General features: G+C 50.2%; 1 protein-coding gene and 1 long non-coding RNA gene across 3 annotated transcripts in view; both read right to left on the reverse strand.

Moving 5' to 3' along the window:
* LOC126545936 (uncharacterized) overlaps positions 1–22,697 on the reverse strand; it is a 120,164-nt gene extending 97,467 nt beyond the window's left edge. The window contains exons 1-3 of the mRNA XM_055061620.2: positions 22,560–22,697; positions 10,827–10,907; positions 8,998–9,139 (exon numbers count right to left, since the gene is read on the reverse strand). Of these exons, the coding sequence (XP_054917595.2) occupies positions 8,998–9,139; positions 10,827–10,904 (220 nt within the window). The 5' untranslated portion in view covers positions 10,905–10,907; positions 22,560–22,697. The remainder of the gene's footprint in view (positions 1–8,997; positions 9,140–10,826; positions 10,908–22,559) is intronic.
* A 1,073-nt stretch (positions 22,698–23,770) lies between these two features.
* The window catches only part of LOC129380407 (uncharacterized), a 65,439-nt gene continuing 64,166 nt past the window's right edge, over positions 23,771–25,043 (reverse strand). For both annotated transcript variants that reach the window (XR_008608409.1, XR_008608410.1), the window contains exon 4: positions 23,771–24,500. This is a non-coding gene — a long non-coding RNA (uncharacterized lncRNA). The remainder of the gene's footprint in view (positions 24,501–25,043) is intronic.

Below are 25,043 nucleotides of genomic sequence, written 5' to 3' on the forward strand. Positions count from 1 at the left end.
GTGCTTAGCCCGACTCTTTTCAATCTCACCCTCAGTGGATTAGTTTACAACCTGCCAAGCACCGTACGACTTTCCATCTATGCGGACGACATCTGCATTTGGGCATCAGGTGTGACACGACTTCAGCTTCGTGCTCGGCTTCAGAAGGCAGCCACAATGACATCTTGCTACCTTCGTGAACAAGCACTTGAAATTTCATGCGAAAAGGGCGCAATGGTGGCATTCACGAGGAAGCCAATGTCTTGTTACGGCGTATCTATTAACGGACAACTTATACCATACAGCAGAAGTCACAGGTTCTTGGGAGTCGTAATTGACAGAGACCTGTCTTGGACTCCGCACGTCAATTACGTGAAAAAGCGGCTGACTGCTATCTGTCACCTGTTCACGTTCCTTGCAGGAAAAAGTTGGGGAGTATCTATACACGCTATGTTACAGCTGTACATTGCGTTGTTCGTTGGATTCCTGCGATACAGCCTGCCTGCAATATCCAACACTTGCAAGACTAACCTGCGTACGATTCAGAGTATTCAAGCCCAACCCCTTATGATATGTCTTGGCTTACCACGCAGTGCATCAACGGTTGAAACCATTTCCCTTGCGCAGGATTACCCAATCACGACGCACATTACCGTTGAGACAATGCGTATGCATCACAGACATTATGCTAGGACCCCTTCCCACCACTTGGCGAGCCTCACTGCTGCAAGGCCCTGCTCGACATTTAGTGGTATTGTCAGTGCACATCGTGCGTCGTTTACTTCAGGGTACGCACCTGCGGCCAAGCCAGCGTTTCCTCCGTGGTGTTTGAGCCGTCCACAAGTACATATAATGATTCCGGGACTACAGAAGAAGACAGATCTACCGGCCCCTGCTCTAAAACAGCTGAGCTTACTTCTGCATGAAAAGTACAGCAACCACGTGCACATCTATACCGATGGATCGACTACGTCGTGCAGTTCTTCTGGTGCCGTGGTTATACCAACGCGAGGAATGACACTGCGGTTCAAGACATCGCATGTCACGACCACAATGGCGGCAGAACTAACGGCCCTGCGTCGAGCACTGGAATTCATTGATTCTGAAAGACCTAGAAAATGGGCTGTGCTCTGTGATTCAAAACCGGCATTACAGTGCACACAGTCAGATCTCCGACACGGATGTCATGACCAATCGACATACGAAGTCGTCAAACTTTACCATGATGTCCCACAAAAAGGTCACGAGGTCGTTTTTCAATGGGTACCTAGTCACTGTGGCATCAGTGGCAACGATTTTGCCGATAACGCTGCTCGCACAGCACATCAAGAAGAGCACAGCGTTCCAATTCCGCTTTCGAGGACTGACGCTGCAAGGCAGCTTAGACACCTGGCACGCAGTCTCACAGTGACCGAGTGGAACTCGCCAAACTTACGACTTACGCGACTGCATCGACTAAACCCCTCCCTGCAACTCCGACCTCCACTCGGACTTCCTCGACGTGAAGCTGCGCTTCTCTGCCGCCTCTGGTTAGGAGTGGCCTTCACAAAGGCATACTCTACATTAATTGGAGTGACTGACAGCGCAGCATGCGAGGTCTGTGGCACCGAAGAAAACATCGACCACCTGCTGTGCCACTGTCCAAGATATGCCCCAGAAAGACAAGAACTTGTCAAAGCTTTCCAAAAACTGGACAATCGGCCGCTTTCTGTGCAAGTGCTGCTGGAACACCGCCCCCATCGCCCGTCGGCCCATGAAGCGGTGAAGGCGCTTTTGTGTTTCTTAAGGACGACGGGTTTGTGCGACCATCTGTGACTATTAATGCAATTTCTGTAAGACCACATGCGTTAGCGAACTCGCCGCAATTTCCTTCTTTCCTTCCCTCCTCTCTCTCCCTGTGATCTTTGTTTTCCCTTTTCCCATTCCCCCGGTGTAGGGTAGCCAACCGGACGTTATTTTGGTTAACCTCCCTGCCTTCTACTTTTCTCTTTCCTCCTCCTCCTATCTGAATGCCAAATTATTCACCGCACTACTACTGCTTATCATCCACAGACCAATGGCATAACAGAACGATTCAACAGAACTCTTGGTGACATGCTATCAATGTATGTTGCATCTGACCACTCCAACTGGGACCTTATACTTCCGTTCGTCACTTACGCATATAACACTGCCTCTCAAGCCACTACCGGATTCTCACCATTCTTTCTGCTTTACGGCCGCCATTCCTCCAGCACCATTGATACGGTTCTCCCGTACCGGCCGGACCCTGCTGAATGCTCACCTGTTTCTGCGGTTGCTCAGCACGCCGACAAATGCCGACAACTGGCCCGTTCTTTGACGTCTGCTCAACAGTGCCGCCAAAAAAAAAACGGCATGGCCTCAATCCTCCCCTTCACCCCTTCCCCGTCGACTCACTCGTGTGGCTTTGGGTCCCACCTGTTGCTGCTCCTGGTCTTTCGTCCAAGCTCCTCCCGAAGTACCACGGGCCCTACCGCGTGGTTGCACAAACATCACCAGTGAACTACGTGGTCGAACCCGTATCGCCATCTCCCGATCTGCGTCGTCGGGGGCGAGAGACTGTGCACATTGACCGGCTGAAATAGTATTACGATCCGCCCACCTCTTCCTAGGTCGCCAGGATGGCTACTCTTCAATTCCGGGGGTGACTGTGACGAAGAAGATCGGCAGGCTGAAAAGCCCCGTTGCCATCGCGTGGCTCGTACCCAGTTCGTTCGCTGGCTGCGCCCTACCTGCTTGTGCTGAGTTTGTCGCTGCTGCTCTACGAGCCGAATAAACCCCCCTTTACAACATATATATATATATATATATATATATATATATATATATATATATATATGTGTGTGTGTGTGTGTGTGTGTGTGTGTGTGTTCTTAGGGAAGTGCGAAAGAGGAATCCCGCAGCAGTACACGCCTCATACACAACTCGTTTCGACGGTGGCAGTACGTTGCGTCGCTATGTTGACTACCGTCAACAGTCATCATGAGATAGGCTCCGCCGAATTTTTGTTTCTGCTCCAATTTCTTCGCTATTTAGGCGACTGGCAAGAACCGGGCCCTACATGCAGTTAGATGTCCTCCAGATCCAACAATACCTATTTTCAACTTCATGAAACTTCCTTCGCTTCGTGGATTTTCGCAAATTCGTTTATTCGGTGTTGCTGCGCTTACTATTGCCGATTGGTTCGTCGTAGTCTAATACCACAATTCAGTTGGCGCCCCAGAAAGGTGGTTCTGGTGACGATTATTTTCCTCCGATTCTATTCATCGTCCGTCTCGCCAAATGGCCGATCCTGGAGATAGCGCGGATGCGGTTTCGTGCGAGATAAGGACAAAAATAATAGGATATGGAAACGATCTTCGCAATGATGCGTATTCACGCCGAGTAGGAAAAAATTTCACGGACGATTATGACACTCACTAACGTGAATTCTGAGAGTATCTGTTTAGGTGTTTTGCATTCGCTATACATTGTGGCAAAGAATTTAGTTCTGAACAGCGGGGTCCTCTCGGCGGCGGACGAGAACCGGCGTATTCAGCATGGTATGGCAGACCCGCAAGAGCAGCGATGGCTGATCCGGCGGGCACGCGGAGTGGCGCGAGCCAATGGGGCCCTGAACTAAGGGCTCCACCCTGCGAGGAAGTCGCCCAAACTCCTGATAAATAAATGTTTTCTCTCTCTCTCTCTCTCTCGGCGGCGGCGTTGAGCCTCTGCTCGGGCAGCTCGTTTAGCAGCAACAATAGAGGAACCATTTCCACCGGTCGCTCATAAGAGAGAGAGAGAGAGAGAGAACAACTTTATTGAAAAATGCCTGCAGAATCGGTTAGGCTCCCTCCACTCAGGGAGGACAAGCTCTTACCTCGACGCGGCCACTACGGCAGTCTCGTGCGCTGTGTTCCTCGAGGTCTTGGTCCCTCGCTACTTCCGCGGGCCCAAGAGGGCCGCCGCCCCCTTCCTGGGGGTGCTGCCCCCCTTCTCCTCGGTTTCGCTTGGTCGCTGCCTCTCTAGAGCTGCCGAGACCTGCTGGACGGCCTTGAGTTGTGTCTCTTGATCACAGCTCCTCGTTGCAGCCTCTAGCTGCGGCGGGATAATCGTCTTCTCGCTGGCTTCTCGCGGATTTACACTACAGTCCCAAAGGATGTCAGCCGCGGTGGCTCTCTCCTTCGCGCACAGTCTACACACGTCGCTCGCCTACACACTCGGACACACGTGCTTAGCTAGCACCGGGGTGAGCAGGGACTCCGTCTGTAACTGTCTGTAGAACACTGCCTCCTTCCGGGTAAACCCCGGGTGAGGGGGCGGCATAGTCTGTCTGTTCAGTCTGTACCACTTCACTATTTCGTTGAATGTGGTCATCTTGTCCTTGGCACTGCACCGCGACCAACGCAGCGACTCCGAGTAGGCCGTGCTTGCAGCTGCGCGGTTGGTTAGTCCTCGCGCGGCCGAGTTGGCCGTCTCGTTGTGGTTCACGTTCCCGCGTTCCGACACGTCACTGCCCATGTGGGCCGGAAACCACTTGATCACCACAGCACGTTTGCGTCCGAACTACCCATGGCGTAGTTCTTCACTGCCGTTCTAGAGTCACACAACACTGTAGTGCATCCGGGGTCGGAGACGGCCAAGGCGATGGCCACCTCCTCCGCCCGGTGCGCTTCTCGAGTCCGGACGCTCGCCGCGGTCTTCGTTGCACCCGTCGATGCCCCGACAACCACCGCCGCGTATGCGTCGCTGCTTCCTCGGTACTCCGCCGCGTCCACGTAGACGGCGCCTTCTTCTCTGGCGTGGAGGTCCACGAGAGTCCTGGCCCTCGCCAACCTCCGCTCCTTGTTGTACTCGGGGTTCACGTTTCTCAGGATCGGGCAGACCCTGAGCTTTCTGTTGATGCTATCCGGTATAGGTACGTCTTTCTGCTGCTTGCCTTCCCTCGGCTCGAGGCCAAGGTCCCGCAGTATCTGTCTTCCGGTTCTCGTTTCAGAGAGACGCTCGAGTTGCGCCGTTCTCTGTGCTTCGGCTATTTCGTCCAGCGTGTTGTGGACTCCCAGCGCCATGAATTTTTCGGTGCTCGGGCTCCCGAGGAGACCGAGTGCAGCCTTATGCGCCTTGCGTATGGTAGCGTCTATCTTGTTACGTTCGCTCGGCCTCCAGTTGTGGAAGGCGGCCACGTACGTTATGTGGCTAACTACGAAGGATTGAACGAACCTAGTCAGGCTCTCCTCCTTCATCCCCGCTCTTCTGTTGAACACCCTCTTGATGGGTCTCACTGCCGCGGCCGCTTTGCCCGTGAGCTTGTTGACTGTTTCATCGTTGACTCGGTCTCGCTGGATGAGCAGCCCGAGCACTCGAATCTTGTCAACCTCCGGTATTTCTTGTCCTCCCGCCGTCTTGACCATGATCTTGGGACGCTCATACTTGACTTCGATATTCTTTCTTTTCCTGCCCACTCCTTTCGGTGGAATAACCAGCAGTTCTGACTTGGCCGGAGAGCAAATGAGTCCAGACCCGTCCAGCTGCTCCTCGACGGCGTTGACCGCTTCTTGCAGCGTTGTCTCGATGTGTCCGTCGCTTCCTCTTGGTACCCATAGCGTAACGTCGTCGGCGTAGATAGTGTGCCGGACTCCCGCTACTTTTTCTAGCCGGTTGGCCACCCCGATCATCGCGAGGTTGAAGAGTTGCGGGGAGATCACCGAGCCCTGCGGAGTTCCGACGCTGCGCAGCTTCTTCTTTTCGAGCTGCAGGTCTCCGGCGCAGATTTCCGTGGTCCGTGCCGTCAAAAAGTCTTTTATGTACTAGCATGTCCTCCTGCCCATGTTTAGCCTGGATACTTTGGCCAGGATAGCCGAGTGCCTCACTTTATCGAAGGCGCTCTGCAAGTCCAGCCCGAGTATGGCTCTGCTGTCCTTGGTGCCCGTCGTATCGTCGATGATCTCGTTCTTCAGTAAGATCATGGCGTCTTGCGTCCCGAGCTTGTTCCGAAACCCGATGATGGAATTTGGGTAAAGCTCCGATTCTTCCAGGTAACGCTGCCGCCTGTTCATGAGAACGGGCTCGAGGACCTTTCCCACGCACGAAGTGAGCGAGATCGGCCTGCGGTTCTCTATGTTGGGCGGCGTGCCAGGCTTGGGGATGAGGATCGTCTTGGCTGCTTTCCATTGCTTGGGCAGCCTTCCTTCTTGCCAGCACTTGTTGTAGAAGTTCGTGAGTATTTCGATGGGCGCTTCGTTGAGGTTCTTGAGCGCTCTGTTGGTCACTCGATCGGGACCCGCGGCGGACCTGCCATTGAGATCCTGCAGGGCAACTCTGACTTCCCACGTCTGGATGTCTCGATCTAGCGCCTCGTTCTCGTTGCCTTGGTAATCCGGGTGTCTTTCCGGGGGGGGGGGGGGGGGGGGGGGTTGGTAGATACTTGGTGTCCAAGCGCCGCTTGACCTCGTCCTCCCCGTGTTCGCAGATTGCCTTGTGTAGGATCCTGGCCAGGTTGTTGTGTTGGTGGCCCTTGGTCTTGGTTTCGTCGAGGAGGTGCCGCAGCATGTTCCACGTTTTGCCCTTGTGCATCTGTCCGTCGGCTTCGTTACAGGCCTCGTTCCACTGTTGGGTGAATAGCACCCTGCAATGGACCTCGATCTGCCTGTTGAGCTCGGCGATCTTCTTTCTTAGACTTCGGTTGGTTCGTCGCTTCTGCCACCTCGCCTTTATGGACTGCTTGGCTTCTATCAGGTGGGCCAGCCGACTGTCCATCTTGTCTATCCGTTCGTCCGTCTCCAGCTGTTTGGTGGCTCCTTCCGTCGTCTCAACGACGTTGGCCGCCCATTGCTCGATGTCCGTAATGTCCAGTTGCACCGCGGGTAACGCCTTTCGAAAGGCGTCCCAGTCCGTAATGCGATGCTTCCTTATGCCGGTGTTGCCTTGGCCTTCGAGCGGTACGACGACCTCCATGATGTAGTGATCGCTGCCCAGCTCTTGGCCCGTGTTTCTTCATTTGGCTTCTCTCGATCCTCTGTCGGTTTTGACGAAGGTAAGGTCCGGAGTGGTGTCTCTCGTAACCGATGTGCCGATCCTGGTGGGAAAGGCCGGATCCGTGATTAGGTTCAGTCCCACGTCGGTGACGTCTTGCATCAGCTCTCTTCCCTTGACCGTCGTGCTGTGGTAGCCCCAGTCTCGGCTCGGAGCGTTAAAGTCTCCGCACACTACGAGCGTATTGCTCCTCGCGACTGAACTCGCCTTGTGGAATAGTGCCTTGAACTTCTGTTGTCGGTGGGACGGATTGCTGTAGACGTTCACCAGGAAAGTGCTCTCCTTCCTCTTCTTGCCCGTGATTACTTCCACCGTGCAGTGTTTGATGGCGCTTCTGCCGGTCATTTCATGTTCCATGAAGGTGATCGCTCATTGTTCAGAAAGAAAGCGAGAACACGTGAAGGCGTCGCTCGTACGGAGAACATTCTCTAGCGGCGGCACATAATTTAGCAAAGTAATGTTGTAGGCCAGTTGGTGAGACATTGTGAATAAAACCACTACAGACACAGGATGGACGGAGACAACAGCACAGGGCTGTAGCACATGCGCAGGGAGTCCGAAGCCTACGGCAGCGCTTTGTTTCCATACATGGTATCGGTGGACGCGCTCGCCGCACGTCTGGTCGCCGCCGTGAAGCATGTCTCATGCGACACTCCACTTTCCTCCTCCCCCTTTCGCCATACTCTCCTCGTCCACTTCCTCCGCATGCTTCCACTGCACCCTCCTCCGCTTTTCTCCTCTATTCGCTCTCGCCGTCTTTCATCCGCACTGCGCTCCGCGTACGCTCTTTTATCCCTCGCTGTGCTCGTTCGCTCGGTTATACCGAGGGACGCCGACGCTCAGCGCAGAGCTGCTCTCTAAAAAGGAAACTAGCAGGAGCACAGCTGTTATCAGCTCCCCTCTGCTTCCAGACTTGCGTGCTATACAAAATCAGCTACGTCACAAGAGGTCTTTGTATCATAATTCCCACCTCTATATATCAAGTGCGCGATAGAAGAATCGAACAAAATGGAATTCGTCTTCGCATACGATTGTCCAGAAGTACTTAATAGAAATATAAATCATAAGCCTAATATTCGAAAAATTAGTTAACAAATCTTTGAGTTCTTTTCTTTATTAAATGTGAGCGATAATTTTATACTTGGCAGCACTACCGCGAAAATTGCATCCTCCAAAGCGCATAAGCCGCCTTGTGCAAGTAGCATGTGCGTAGCTAGCCCAGTTTATTTAGAGATATTACTGATACGACAAATTTGAATGTGCTTTACATAATTGGCTCATATGTATCGCTAAAAGGCGCAGATAAGGCGCCATGAATGTTATGCTAACTGCCGAGATATAAGAGGAAGCTTTAGGTGTGGAACAACTCCTATGTCGCCTATTCAAATACATGTAAAACGCAGAAATGCTTTTATAACACGTGGACCTACATGAAGGAAATGTGCTGCATTTGAGAAAGTTGCGACTGTAGGAAACATAATTTTGATTTCGGGTGCGTGATGTTTAGATAAATTCCCAGAAAGTGATGTTTTTAGAAATGAAAGTGTGGATTTTAGAAAACCGTAGCTCTGCACCAAAACAGAAATCGCTGTTCTTTATACTGCATCCGTTGGAGCACCTTACACAGACAAGCTGGATATATGAATTTACTGCTTACGAGAAATTGTTTACTTACGGTCTCTATACTGGAACTTGGAGCCGCTATATTGCGACGTAAGAAACAAATGTTAAAAATCACTGGCTTAAAATATGAAGCATGTAAGGTGGTGTCTGTTCAAGTGAGACATACGCAAGGCGACTTGTATTTTATAATCATTGATCATTACGGTTCAAAGCAAAATCTGGGCTCAGACAGACGTTGAGTTGCATTTGTATTCGATATGGACCGCGCTGTCATGCGCCGCAGCACCAAGCGCGTTAAAGAACGAACCAGTTTGGTTGTGAAATGAGCCAGGCGCTCTGTGCACATAGAAGGAGGTTTCTTACGCTTGCGGCTGCGGATGTAGCAGTAGAGGACGAAGACAAGGAACAGTGCGACTAGAGCCACGTTGACGGCGATGGCGGCCACCCAGGCGCTGGGCAGGCCTGGCTCCTCCCGAGGCCCGCCGGCCGGGTCTTGCAACTGCGGCTGAGCGTGAAGCTTGTTGAGCCCGAGAACTGAGCAACAGCGGCAGCCACTAAAACGGAGCGGGAATTGTCCGCAAGAAGACGACCTCCTTTACAAAATTTACGCAGCGTCTTCTCGGGACAAGAATTATATTGCAAAGAAAAGCTTAGAGAGGCTTCATAACTTTTTCTAAACAAAAGCGGCGAAAACGTGCAAATCTAGATAGAAATCCGTAACGACGTACTAACGCATCGGCGGGGAGCGATATGCAATCAAAGGGGGAAACTTAGGCCTTTCCGTGCTAAACCTTTTTCCGCCAAATAAATAATAATTGTGTCTTTTTTTTATTATTATTCAGACTAACAAAACAGCGTATAAATCGGGCGCGAGAGACGACTGCGTTATGTGTAGTCTAGATGTGTCTAGGCAATTATAGCCAGAGTATTAACCAATTACTTCACCTGACTAAACTCGGTGGTGCACGACAGATGCGATCGAACTCGCCTGCAGCAAGGATGTCTACAGGCGCCATCGACAGATTCTCAGAGCACCGCATTGCCTTTCGGCCCGAGTGCTGGGAGACACCGCGCGACAGCGCGTGCTTAGGTAAGTTCCACTCTAGCAAGGGACACAACAAATGGAAAAAGCGCTGAAATTAATTCCACTTCTGCCGTGTGTTAACAGGTACCAATCAGGACGAGTTTGCTGCCTTTTGCAGCTTTTTCATGCTGACCTCGTTCCGAAAACTTATTTAATTAAGCAACTAGGCAATATTCAAACGATACTTGTTGACTCTGGAAAGAATTACTTCATTTGTAACTAACGCTTTTGAAAAGCAAGCTGCCTCTTGTGTCTGCCTCTGTTTCTCGTGCTTTATTCTATGTGTTCTCTCCCTTCGCTCCGTAAGGTGCGGTAACTTCAGTAAATATACCGCAGTCCTAAAGGTATATTCGCAGTCCCGTGCATATCGTTACAAAGGAGTTCAGCTGCATCATACGCATGCAAGAACCAGCCTAGCTTTCTAACACCGTCCCGAACACCCTGTCACAGGGGCAGAGGGAAACCACGCAGTTGTTAAGAGGCTAACGGGTCACTGCGATACGTTCGAAACCGGAAGTTCCGACTCAGCTCCCCGTGGAGAAGCTTACTGTATTTCTAGTTCCTTACGGCAATGGGCCTTTGTGTTCTTGCCATCGCGCAGAATTCACTGGATTTCACTAACCGGCGCTTGCACGCAATGAACATGCGAATCACCACTTTTACCAGGTCTTACTCGACGAGAAGCAACCTCGCTGTGTCACGTGCGAATAACATGCTTTTAAGCGCGCTTATTAGTTCTTAACTAGTACGGCGAACTTGCAACACATGTCGCTCTGAAGAAAGCTTCATTGGGCGACTCTCCTTCCTTGAAGCATCACATGCTTGTCCTTCGCGCCGCTTTGAGGCAACGTTTTTTGTTCCCCTCCCCAATGCAAGCCGGGCTATCACAGTTCGCTCGCCTCCCAGCTCCTTCGACTTGACGTCACGGCAAATACGTAACGTAACAAAAAAAAAGAAGTGCTTCGAACCATACTTGCCCTACACAGTGTGCTGGACTACTGCCGGCATCGTTTGAGGCTGTAGTGGCGCAGGGAAGCCGGTCGTGAAATCGATTTGTTACGACGAATGCCCCATGCAACGCACTATGATTATGGCAAAAGCAGCATACCTTGAGTGTGTCGTTCGGTGCGGCCCTCTTGGTCCGGGGATGACTCCTGTCGCCGGTAACCAAGCCATGTGCAGCCATGGCCTGCACGTTGTCATAGAACTTGTCACATGACACGAAAGAAGACCGTATTCTGTTTTAACGGGATATATTAATGGGACCCATCTGTACCAACATGATTATGCTCCATAATAGTTTTGACTGGAAAACACATACGGTAGTAAAATGTTCCTCATCAATGAAAAATCAGAACACTAATTTCTTCGCCTCACCTTCAAATGGTCCGTCCCAGCTGCTGAAACCTTCGTATGTTTCGACACAGAAAGGCGGTGGAGCCTTCATATCTCTTTATTATGATGATGAATAATAAGCAGCACGTTTGAATAATGCGACACACCTTGCACCATTCATCAAAGTTGCGGGCACACCGCGCTCTCTTATCTTAAGCAGTGCACCACCTCTCTTTTGTGCGCCGAGAAAAGCTTACGGAGCACAGTGAGCCTTTTATCAAGTCCTGATGCAAAAGGCTTTATCGAGTGCTAAATTTGTATTTCTCGAAAACGTGGTTTGTGTTTATGTATTGCCGCATACTGTGATCTTTCTTTTTTAATCTACATAAATTCAATAAAAAGACCAAGGACCGAATTCACAAAGCTTTTCGTTCGTAAGTGATACTTGCCATTAGCCGGCTGCCTTCGCTAATGATATGTCCACCCGCCGTGGTTGCGCAGTGGCTATGGTGTTGGGCTGCTGAGCACGAGGTCGCGGGATCGAATCCCGGCCACCGTGGCCGCATTTCGATGGGGGCGAAATGCGAAAACACCCGTGTACTTAGATTTAGGTGCACGTTGAAGAACCCCAGGTGGTCTAAACTTCCGGAGTCCTCCACTACGGCGTGCCTCATAATCAGAAAGTGGTTTTGGCACGTAAAACCCCATAATTTTTTAATCATATGTCCAGCCTCAGGGTTGGCTGCTATTCACTCTTAAGGGCAATTCTAGCGTAGCAGATTTTTTAGAATTCGGTCCCGTTCTTTTGCGGTCACTCGGTGAAAAGTTAACGTTGCGTAAGGATGTGCGAATACTCCAAACATTATATTAACAAATCGATTCAATTTAGACCTCAAACTGAAAGTCCCTATAGAAAATCTAAATATCTTTCAAAGACTTTCCGAATACTTCAAGTCGTTAACTATGCACAATCGAACGTGCTTTCATCTCGTCCGCAGTAGACATAATGCACTAGAGGAACCTGTGTCCCTCAAGGAGCCCTAGTTCTCCGGCTAAAACATAATCATTCGCAATAAAATTTTGTTTAGGCGTGAAGTGAATTTTGTTCGGGGACTTGTTACATTTACAGATGCAACAGTTGTGTCCCCTAACCGAATAAATTCTGAACACGTTTCATTGCAACGTACTTGATACGACCGGTAGCGACACCATTTGTCGCTACCATTTGTCGCTAACAGGCTTTGTAAAGCACGTATCCGCAGCGGGGTACGTGAAGCGCCTTGTGCGTGTTGCAGATGGCGTATGAGGGTAGAAATGACGTAACCATGATACACAAGTTACATTTCTTCACGCATTAGAAAGCTTACATGCCCCTAGCTTATGTTACAGCTATATGTATATATATATATATATATATAGAGAGAGAGAGAGAGAGAGAGAGAGAGAAGTGGCGAGCGTGAATCGGTATCCCTCTGCCTTGCTGCACGGGTCCTTTCACGTCATTTCTCGAGCCTATGTGTCGAACGCGGGGCGCCATAGCTGAACAAGCGTGAAATTTCTGCAGTAAATTGTACACTTATAGGCCTTATAAGACCTGATAAGCACATGTTTCAGTTTGATAGACTATAACTACTATGGCGTAAAGCTCTATCAAATGTGGCCCCTCCTGCTTGAATCGACGAACGTATTAGCGAGCTATGCCTCTCTGAACGCCGAGTTTGAGACTAAATTTAACTCCGCTTGCGTCAAGCGTGGCGCGATAACAGCGCCAATTGTGCAGGCTACAAATGCATGATAGAGTAATGGCTTTTTTTCTTTTACACAACGATACCAAAAATAAGGTACGTGGGTAGTACGGTAGCAAAAATATAAGCAATAGTATTACATTTTCAGTACATGCATTTTTATCAAGCGACCTCCTCTGACCGATGTTAAACGAGGTCTCACGTCTAAAATTGTGGCGTAACCTATACAAGGTGATTGTAAATATCAGCAATAGTGTTCTCATGTGACCATCCTGCATATCCTTCATGACATCCATGAATCAGGAAACCTTATGAACATATCAGCAGACCCACGAAGTGGCAATTTCACTCTCAACTAAACTATGCCAAATGTTGCTGCGACGTAGCATATATGAAACTGCGTAGCAACCCCCACTGTCCCTGGTGTCCTGGCTGCAACTTCGTTGTAATGGCCATCGATCATCAAGTGGCCGCGCTCGACGTGGAATTGTCTCTTGCGAATGAGGTGCCATCGCTTTAATATATCGAAGGCTACATACTTCTTGTGTCACATTGGCACATCTATTATGGAGGACTGACCAAGAATGGACACATAGCAGAATCACATACGCAGTGCCAAAGTTGTCTACTAGGCCAGACAGCAGCCAGCAACAAGGCACGCACGTAGTAGCCCATGTTTTCTGCTTGGCAAGACAACAGACAGCACATACCCAGTGACCCAAGTTGTCTAATAGGTCAGGCAACAACTACCAGCAAGTTGTCTATTCAGGCGCACACCAAGTGACCCATGTTGTCTGCTTGGCAAGACAACACATACTCAGTGGCCCAAGATGACAACTAGGTCAGACAGCAACTATCAGCAAGCTTCCTATTCTGGCACGCAACCAGTGCCCCATGTTGTCTACTCGGCAAGACAACACATATCCAGTGGCCCAAGTTGACTGCTAGGTCAGACAGCAGCTACCAGCAAGTTGTCTATCCAGGCATGCACCCAGTGGCCCAAGCTGCCTGCTTGGCAAGACAACATATGCCCAGTGGCCCAAGTTGACTCCTAAGTCAGACAGCAGCTACCAGCGAGTTTCCTATTCAGGCACGCACCCAGTGACCCATGTTCTCTGCTTGGCAAGACAACATACACCCAGTGGCCCAAGCTGACTACTGGGTCGAAAAGCAGCTGCCAGCAAGTTGTCTATTCAGGCACGCACGCAGTGGCCCGTGTTGTCTGCTCGGCAAGACAGCACATACCAAGTGGCCCAAGTTGACTACTAGGTCACACAGCAGCTACCAGCAACTTGTCTATTCAGGCACCCACACAGTGGCCCATCTTGTCTGCTTGGAAATACAACACATACCCAATGGCCCAAGTTGACTACTAGGTCAGACAGCAAATACCAGCAAGTTTCCTATTCAGGCACGCACCCAGTGGCCCATTTTCTTTGCTTGGCAAGACAACAAATATCCAGTGGCCCAAGTTGAGTACTAGGTCAGACAGCAGCTACCAGCAAGTTGTCTATTCAGGCACGCACCCAGTGACCCATGTTGCCTGCTTGGCAAGACAACATATGCCCAGTGGCCCAAGTTGACTACTAGGTCACACAGCAGCTACCAGCAACTTGTCTATTCAGGCATGCACCCAGAAGCCCATGCTGTGTGCTTGGCAAGACAGCACATATCCAATGGCCCAAGTTGACTAATAGGTCAGACAGCAACTACCAGCAAGTTTCCTATTCAGGCACGTGCCCAGTGGCCCATGTTGTCTGCTTGGCAAGACAACACATACCCAGTGGCCCAAGTTGACTACTAGGTCAGACAGCAGCTATCAGCAAGTTTCCTATTCAGGCACGAACCGAGCTGCCTATGCTGTCTGCTTGACAAGACAGCACATATCCAATGGCCCAAGTTGACTAATAGGTCAGACAGCAACTACCAGCAAGTTTCCTATTCAGGCACGTGCCCAGTGGCCCATGTTGTCTGCTTGGCAAGACAACACATACCCAGTGGCCCAAGTTGACTAATAGGTCAGACAGCAACTACCAGCAAGTTTCCTATTCAGGCATTCACCCAGTGGCCCATGTTGCCTGCTTGGCAAGACAACATATGCCCAGTGGCCCAAGTTGACTTCTAGGTCAGACAGCAGCTACCAGCAAGTTGTCTATTCGACACGCACCCAGCGGCCCATGTTGCCTGCTTGGCAAGACAACACATACCCAGTGGCCCAAGTTGACTACTAGGTCAGACAATGGCTACCAGCAAGTTGTCTATTCAGGCACGCACCAAGTGGCCCATGTCTGCTTGGCAAGACAGCACATACCCAATGGCCCAAGTTGACTACTAGTTCAGCCAGCAGCTACCACCAAGTTGTCTATTCAGCCACGCACCCAGTGGCCCATGTTGTCTGCTTGGCAAGACAGCACATACCCAATGGCCCAAGTTGACTACTAGGTCAGACAGCAGCTACCACCAAGTTTCCTATTCAGGCACGCACCCAGTGGCCCTTGTTGTCTGCTTGGCAAGACAGCACATACCCAATGGCCCAAGTTGACTACTACGTCAGACAGCAGCTACCAGCAATTTTCCTTTTCAGGCACGCACCCAGTGGCCCATGTTGTCTGCTTGTCAAGACAACACATATTGCCGCAGAGAATTCTCCACATGTCAGTTACGAGCACTCTCGTGAGGTACCTTTCCAAGCGCCTCATCGCTAAAACCCATTGCTCGTGGCATCGTCATTAGAAGAGCGCCAGCAACGCCTCGCGCATGGCGATACAGCGCGTGTCTCCCGTGCACGCGCTCACGGCAGCGCCCGAGTCTGCTGTCCAATGAGAAGCCACGGCGTGGCTATTGGCCTTCGGGGGGCGTGAAAAGTGCGTTCGGCGGAGAGACGCGGTTGACTGTGCAATAGACTCCTGTTAACTCTTCTTTTAAAGTGTGTGAATGCTTAATATTGAGTTTCAGGGCACAAGTTCCCCCACAATAAACCAGTGCGTTTAGTGTGCTTCATTGAAGAGTACTACAGTTCTGGTGAAGGTGCGGGGTATGATTGGAAGTCCCCAGTTCGTAAGAGAACGGAGCCCCGACACTCAGTGATTGTAACCCAGGGAACTGACTCCAGTACACCAGCGCACAAGCCGCAGCATCCGAGGAGACCCACCCGAGTTGGGACCACTTCCTGTTGCTGCAGCAGTGCAGGCAACAGTTACCAGCGATGGTGCAACCATGACCAGCCCAGTGGCATCGTCCCATCTCATCGTGTACCCACCATGCACGCCCGAGTCCTTCCACAGCGATACGTTCGAAGATGTGGAAGACTGGTTAGAGCTCTTCGAGCTAGTAGCAGATTTCAACGGCTGAGACGAGACACGGAAGCTTCGCAACGTGTACTTCGCGTTAGAAGACTCAGCGAGGATGTGGTACGTCAATCATGAAGCGACGCTATCTTCATGGGAAGAATTTCGGTGACAGCTGCTTGCCACGTATGCCAGCACCGATCAGCGAGAGAAGGCACAGCACGCTCTACAAGCCAGAAACCAGCGCACTAACGAGAGTGTCGGCATGTATATCGAGGACATGTCCCGTCTCTTCACGCGCGCGGATCCAAACATGACCGAAGAGACGAAATTACGCCATCAGATGCGTGGCGTTAAGCAGGAGCTCTTTGCAGGACTCATCCGCAACCCACCACACAGTGTCGCTGAGTTTCGCACCCAAGCGACGGAGCGCGCTGCAGCAGCGTGCCCATCACTACAATCATGGTGTCACCAGCGCATCGGCCGATATCCTGTCAGCAGGCCCAGGAAGTAACACCGAAGCATTAAGGGAACTGGTGCGATCAATCGTAAAGGAGGAGCTTCGAAAGCTGCAGCTACGCCGACAGTTTCAACTCTCGCCACCATCATTCGAGATGAAGTTCGCCACGCCATTCTGCAGCCAGGACGTGAGGAACCGCCTGTTTGTCATGACCAACCACCACCGGTACGTCGCGTGCCAAGGTACGCTGATGTGTTATGTCAACCGACCGGGCATAGTTCTCAATTCGCGACCCCCAGCAGCCGCCAGCCGACTCTGCGCAGTGGACCCCTTCTAGCAGAGGTGAGGCCACGAAAAAGTGACGTGTGGCGTGCACCCGACCGGACGCCACTCTGTTTCCACTGCGGGGAAGCTGAACACCGTTAAAGAATGTGCCCATATCGCAGAGCAGGTCTTCGCGGCTTTACGATAAATGCGCCTTGTCCCCGTAATAGCGAAAGACCCATCGAAATTCAGGACTACTTGACCAGACAACATGATCCGGCTGCTAGATACCAACACCAGTCACGATCATCAGCGTCTGCACGCTACCGATCACCAAGTCCACGACCATTCTCGATTTCACCAAGGCGTCGTTCACTGAGCCCACGTCCGGAAAACTGAAACGAGCGACCTGTGGAGGCGAGGCCGCTGACGTTCCAAAAAGCCAAGATCCTCCGTCAAGTTTACCGAGCAGCCGCGACGAACAGAAGCGGATGAATAAGATAAGTGAACAGAGAATTTCTTCAGACTTGCGCCTTACAACAGACGGTCATAAATTGAGTCCATTAGTTGACACAGGTGCCGATTATTCCGTCGTAAGATATTCACTCACCAAGGAATTGAAAAAAAATTTGATGCCATGGAATGGACCCCAGACACGTATGGCTGGTGGGCACCTCATTACGCCCCTGGGTAGATGTACAGCGAGAATCGGAATTCGGGGTTTTTCTTGCGTCCCTGATTTTGTCGTGCTACCAGAATGTTCGAAGGATGTAATGCCGCAGAGAACTCTCCACATGCCAGTTACGAGCCCTCTCGTGAGGTACCTTTCCAAGCGCCTCATCGCTAAAACCCATTGCTCATCGCATCGCCATTAGAAGAGCGCCAGCAACGCCTCACGCATGGCGATACAGCGCGTGTCTCCCGTGCACGCGCTCACGGCAGCGCCCGAGTCTGCCGTCCAATGAGAAGCCACGGCGTGGCTCTTGGCCTTCGGGGCGCGTGAAAAGTGCGTTCGGCGAAGAGACACGGTTGACTGTGAAATAGGCTCCTGTTAACTCTTCTTTTAAAGTGTGTGAATGCTTAATATTGAGTTTCCGGGCACAAGTTCGCCCACAATAAACCAGTGTGTTTAGTGTGCTTCATTGAACAGTGCTACAATATACCAATGACCCAAGTTTACTACTAGGTCAGACAGCAGCTACCAGCAAGTTGTCTATTCAGGCACACACACAGTGACCCATGTTGTCTGCTTGGCAAGACAAGACATACCCAGCGGCCCAAGTTGACTACTAGGTCAGACAGCAACTACCAGCAAGTTGTCTATTCAGGCACGCATCAAGTGGCCCATGTTGTCTGCTTGGCAAAACAGCACATGCCCAACGGCCCAAGTTGACCACTAGGTCAGGCAGCAGCTACCAGCAAGTTGTCTAATCAGGCACGCACCCAGTCGGCCATGTTGTCTGCTTGGCAAGACAACACATACCCTATGGCCCAAGTTGACTACTAGGTCAGATAGCAGCTACCAGCAAGTTTCCTATTCAGGCACGCAGCTAGTGGCCCATGTTGTCTGCTTGGCAAGACAGCACATACCCAATGGCCCAAGTTGATCACTAGGTCAGACAGCAGCTACCAGCAAGTTGTCTAATCAGGCACGCACCCAGTCGGCGTTGTCTGCTTGGCAATACAACACATACCCTATGGCCTAAGTTGACTACTAGGTCAGACAGCAGCTACCAGCAAGTTTTCTATTCAGGCACGCAGCTAGTGGCCCATGTTGTCTGCTTGGCAAGACAGCACATACCCAATGGCCCAAGTTGATCACTAGGTCAGACAGCAGCTACCAGCAAGTTGTCTAATCAGGCACGCACCCAGTCGGCCTGCTTGGCAATACAACAGACAGCACACAACTGGTGACCCAAGTTTACTACTAGGTCAGACAGCAGCTACCAGCAAGTTGTCTATTCAGGCATGCTGCTGCTGCTGCTGCTGCTGCTGATGCCTGGCACGACGCGTCTGGTGGTGGTTCAGAGCATGGCAGCAGCGTGGCAGAGAGGAATGTCGACGCGAGAAACTCGTTTGCATCTTTCCATGGCGTGTCATGGGCACAAGGCCACCTGGAGCTCCCTGGGTGTGGACACGTTAGCCTCTTGACAGCTCTAATTAGCCGTGACCCTCCTCGAAGGCATTGCAGAAACTTCAGCGCTTGCCTTTCTACCAACTTGCAAGTCCAGAGGGGATGTAGATGGAACTTTAGGGAGTAGGGGAGGAGGCAGAGAATGAGTTGAATCAACGCAGTCGCAACTCGAGTGAAGAACAGCCTTGTTACTCTCGCAGTTCCCACTAGGGGGAGAGGGCGGGATAAGGAAAACATGTCGTGAGAAGGCAAGGAAACAGCGGTTGCGGAGGAACTGAAGGTACGGTAAGGTACGCTTCTGCTATTTCTGAAAAATAAACGCCATGCAAATTTTTCAACTGGACAACTGACGGAGGGCAGCAAGTTAGGGGACACTAGGGAAGCGGTCGCACGTCAGATCAACACTGCTGTGCCCGCCGCGGTAGCTTCACGGCTATAGCTGTCAAGCTACCGCGGCGGGCACAGGAATGCCATATATGGCATTGCTTGGGGCCGCGGGTTCAATCTCAACCGTGGCAGCCACATTTCGACGGGAGCGAAATACAAAAACGCTGCTACACTTACATTTGGGTGCACGCTAAAGAACACCAGTGCGTCGAAATTAATCGGGAATCCACCACTGTGGCGTGCCTCATAATCCGATCGTAGTTCTTGAACGTACAGCCCCGTAATTCAACTAATGTTTAACACTTCTGCCACGATGCGTTGTGCCATACCTCCTCAGAGATTACGAACGATTGCGCACAACGGCTCCAGCAAACACGTCTCCCTGCGTGTCCTGTGTAGTACGCAGACAGACAGAAGTGGTGTACGCAAGGTAACGTTTATCAACTCACCTCTCTTGCATTGGACTAAATGCTGAATAAATTACACATTCGCCGTCAACGTCACCCGTAATTATCGTCGCTCGAAGCAAACAGCATAATACGCTTAAATATTCAATTTGTGGTTTCAAGGTGCCAAAACCGCCATCTGATTATGAGCTACGCCGTAGTGGGGGACTCCGGATTTATTTTGACCAGCTACGATTCTTCAACGTGCAGTTCAATCTAAGTACATGGGTGTTTTTACTTCTCGCCCCATCAAAATTCGGCCGCCGTGGCAGGGATTTGATCCCGCGACCTCGTGCTTGGCAGATAGAAAGCTTCGCTTACGTGGATTCCTGCAGTGCGTGTGATCCGCATATTTTTTTTTTTCTTTCTCTGCCATCGCCGCAAGCAGCATGCATTTGTGGTTTGGTCGCGAAGGTATACACACATGTTGATTGAACTACATGGATACTTTTCTAAACTTCATATGTTACTCCATGACTACTTATGCTCCGCAGAGCCTTAGATTTGCGAATAAACAGCTTAGTTGTCCCTAATGCTTTCTTTGTGATTTAATAAAACTTGATTTATAATTTGCAGTGCAATGACATAATTTTTATGAACTTCGCGTAACCAGGGACACCACACAAAAAAGAAGATAGAGACAGGCGCTCGGGTCGCTGGAGCTAACCGGCGCTTTTTTTTCGACAGAGATCACTAATCATTATCGCTTCTTTTCCATCCCGCTTTCATTACTCACGTGCTGAGCAGTCATAGAGCCGCTGATTCAAAGTCACCTCTCACTCTGAGGTGGTCTTTTCATATTTTGCTACCAATCTTTTTTTTTTCGGTAAATATGCATCCGCCATTCAACACAAGTAAGAATTCGTCCATTTCCTGTTACATTACACTTTTATATAGATGGTTCTAACTTCTGACAATACACATCGGATACAGCGATGCGCGTTCGCTCAAGACGATCTGCGAATGCGTACGTGGCTCTTGAACGCCCCGTCAGGTCGCCGCTGTTTCTGCATCGCTCCACGCATAAATGAAGCTTTGCTAAGCTAAGCAGAATCTGTCTTTAGCGCCTTCTGCTACGCCTGCTATTCTAGGAAGACATTTCTTACAAGGTGCATCTAAAGAAACTTGTAGCAGCGCGACTATCGCCTCCAGAGCTGGTGAAGAAGCAGACGGCTCACGTGCAGGTAGCGCGAGAATAGAACATGCCTGGCGCTCCACCTGGCATAGGCCGCTCCAGAGATCCCGCGGCACCATGGCTGGCCGGCCTAAATAAACCGTGGCCACGGCAGCTGATGATTGATGATGGGTTTTAATGGCGCAAAGGCATCTTGGGCCAAAGAGTGCCAAGTGGGCACGGCGGATGCTTCTTCGCACCGCCTCCCATAAACTAATTGTAAAGAGTAGAAAGCGTCGCCAAGGCATCTGGTATAGCCTTTACTTGTGATCCTTTTGAGCGTACAATACGCAGTGCAAAAAGGGCGTAGTGGCTTTTTCAATGCGCACAAGAGCATCTGATGAGAGCCAAGAACTGACTGAGGAGAAGGATGTTCCTCTCCAACATGTGCGTGACCATTTCCTCTGCAATTTTGCGGTCGGCTGAAGATATTGGCATGCCTACCGCCAGTGGTGTATATTCCACGTGTGATTAAGCAAAGGACAATGTGCATGAATAAATACGTTGTATTCCTGATCAAAAGAGCGAACAACTCGCGGGTCTCCGCAGCCGGAAGGTCCGTCGGCTAATGATGGCAGCACTGATGATAGCCGCAGCTACAGGCGGTTTGGCGAAGCGCTGCAGCTAAAAAGCAACAAGAGACGTACATGGTGAGTATCCGCAATTTAGGTATAGTTGAACTTTGGAGCAGAAAAATTTCTTCGGCCGTCCTGCTCACGGTGGCGATGAATATAGACCTGTTAGCGAGGCGAACAAGACTTGAAACGATTGAATGCTATTCGAGAGGTAGCTACCATATAAGGAACTGTCAGCATTTGCACTGTCGTCAGCACTAACAGCGAACACTCTTCCTTGATCAGAATCGCTAACGCCCTACAGGAAGTCTTGATGCCTTGGCAGATTAGAGGTTTCGCTTTCTGTCCCCGCCAGTGTCGTCTTCTTGGAAGCAAACACCCCGCTTGGACTTTGGACCCCTTATAGCCTGAAGCATATGTGGTGACTCTGGTGTGGGCGTCTGCCGCCGAACTGTTCCCATGACAGCGATGGGTCAAGTGTTGTCCAACTACATAACCTAGCTTTCAGAGCGGGTAGCAGTGTCTTCAGAAAGTGGCTCAATATGTGCCTTGCTGCACGGATAATTCACGTCGAGGACGGGGAATGAAGCAGACCCAAGAATACACGGCACTGCGCGCGCGCGGAACTTGGCTTGAACCCATTCGCACACGCAAGGCCGTCTTGGGGTCGACTTCTTCCCAAGTTTCCCGTTTTCTATTCAATGAAAAGTATGTTGCATTCGCATGGAAGCGACGAGCTCGTTCTATAAGGATGATTAGATGGGCACGTCATCTGCGACCTTGAGCTGAGCTGTTTCTGCAAATGCACGCATAAATGTGTTTTCTTAAACATGAGTTATGAGTGGGCCTGAGTAGTCTACCTAGATTGGTGAACAATCATTCTCTTAAATAAAGCCGTAAATTCGAAAGCCTAGGCGATTTCTGCGCACACGGCCAAATGGACAAACGACAACATCGTAAATCGACCACACGCTGACAGAACGCTTAAATGAGCTTGGCTTGTTGCGGTCTCATCGCCATCATCTCACACCTACCTGAATCACTTGAAGCGAGCTTTCGAAGTTGCGCGGTCGTTAGCGGCAGCATTGGCGTTTGTTCCCATATCGAAAACTGCGGTGACTGTCGACGAAAGAGTGGCCTTATGGAATGGGGCCGTCGAGCCCGATGCGTATGGTGGCGGCCTCCGTCTCCCAGGTAACCAGCGTTGTCCGTCGGCCAATCGATGGTCGCATCGACCAAACTGAGATTCCTGACACAGTGCGCCAGTGTAACAACAGCCGGGATTATTCTATCGCGAGTATATCAAGGATGACAGGCATGAGGCACGCAAGTTATTTCTTATTCCTTGACCGCTTGGTCTCAAACTCACGCCACGTGGGCAGTACTGCTCGCCGGTGGGCGGGCCAGTTTTCGAAACGCTTCAACAAATTGGGGAGGAGGTGAAAGGAGAAATGAAGTGTGAGCTCCGCGAGCTGTGTGTTTCAGACCATAGGTAGATCAATGAAAAAAGCCGACAGAATGCACCTTCAGTCTCTAAGTCGCGCTGGGAGTAATTCCCACGTCGACGACTTCCAGTTGCAATTTTATGCATTATATTTCATTATATTTCAGTAGCTGCGGGAGCATTGCGATATCATCGGTAATGAAAGTGCCGACAAAGCTCATTCACATGGAGAAACCAAATATGGACGGGTGGGCGAGGCCGGCGGGGGTGCGGCAGCTTCCTACTGCGGAGTTCTAGGGTTGGGGAAAGCCTAACAACCTCCACCAAATACGTAACGCGGTTTAATTACAAAGCCAGATCGATAAACAGGCAGGTTTGTTGATAGAGCGTCAGGCACCGAGCGCACGATGCACTCGAAGCACACGCCTGTCTTCTTCGCCCCATTGCTTGTATGGTTTTGGTTGAATGCATGTAATTTGTGTTTTTTTTTTGTTTGGTTAAGTAAGAAGTAAGACACCTTAACCTTCAGTTGACCTTCATTCTATTTTTACTGAATGATTTCTGTACTGCACTAACCCATGGGACTGTAAAGACAGCCGTGTCGATCGCTTGCAGTGTTGTCACAGAGTAGTGTGAAGTCAATTAATGGTAGCCTGGATCTTTTACAGCTCAGCTGTTAGCCTCTAGTTGGTTGGCATTTTTCGTGTCCACGTCCGTCAGCAAAAATGTGGGCCAATCCCGGCGGCAGTGCAGGGCTAGGAGCAGTGGCTCCAACCCCCGCAAAGCAGAGGCCTCAAGAAGTCAGAAAAGTGAAGCAAACAGTGCATACATTCTTTGAAATCACGCATACGACATACAGAACAGCATTCGTTTCAATAAAGAACAAGTAGAAAACAAGCATTCAAGCCACACAATTGATGATCAAGCGCTCCTGAGAACAATGCGAAGCATGTAGCGCTCCCCGCATACGTTTCCCGGTAAGCATCCCTGCTGCGCAAGCTGCCGCGCCGATGGCCGTCGTGGGGAGCGACGTGCCCATAGCCTTTCGCATATACGAAAGGACCAGCCTAGCAACTGACTTCAATGTTGTTGCGGCACCGCTATGGGTGGCGGTGTGCTATCAAAATTATCAATACTCACATTACTACCATTACTCTAAATTACCATTATTATAATTACTCTAAAGCAATAAAGCATTTAATAACCCCCCAGCAATTGTAGTGGTGGTTTTCAACAGCTTCACTGGACATCCACTTTCACAGCGCCGAGATGGCGAGTCAATTTTTGTCCATGTTTGTTCCGAACATATCAATTCCTTTTCTTCTCTTTTTTTCGTCTTCTTTTCAGAGCACCTGTCTTCACTTGGAGCTTGCGTTTGAAATTTTGCGTAAGGTATAACTGTTCATATGATATTCTGTGCCAATGGCAGAGTCAAGTCCGGTGCCCTTTCTCACTGCAAGAGGAAAACCTTGGTTGAAGCAATTCATCGCTGTCGTTGACTGTGACCTTGAAGTATGTAGGCTTAATTTGGCTGCAAAGAGAAAGCAATGACAATAAATTTCAGACAAGAAAAAAGCTAAAAATGTCCCATTTGTTTGTTAAATAGTGAGCTATAAAATTTGCACTGTTTCCCTGACATGAGCCAGTGCAGCCTAATAGTAATTGTGCTATTATTTTGATATTCTAATTTAAGTAGTCATTTGGGCTACCTGCATCAGCTGATCAATGTCTGAATTTCAGAGGCTGCTAGGAACGACTCAACGTCAGCTAATATGCTGTCACACTCTTACAAAACAATGAAATACTGGCTGACAAAACTGCTCCTTGAGCGTCATCTGCGACTCAAAGGTTAATGCGATGCATTTATAACCTTAATTGCGCAGAATTCTTATTGTGTTTTCTCATATATATGAAAGTGAGCTATAATTTCATTTATTGGCGTTGAATCGTTTAGTTTTTCAATTTAGTTATAAATATAAGTCTGAACTCTATCTTGGCAAATTGCGTTGTTTAAATGCTGTCAGCTTCAGGAAAGAGAATGTTGTGTTGTGCTATTTATCAGTAAGGAAAATGA

Source organism: Dermacentor andersoni, chromosome 1, assembly GCF_023375885.2.
Source record: "Dermacentor andersoni chromosome 1, qqDerAnde1_hic_scaffold, whole genome shotgun sequence".
Lineage (NCBI taxonomy): Eukaryota > Metazoa > Arthropoda > Arachnida > Ixodida > Ixodidae > Dermacentor > Dermacentor andersoni.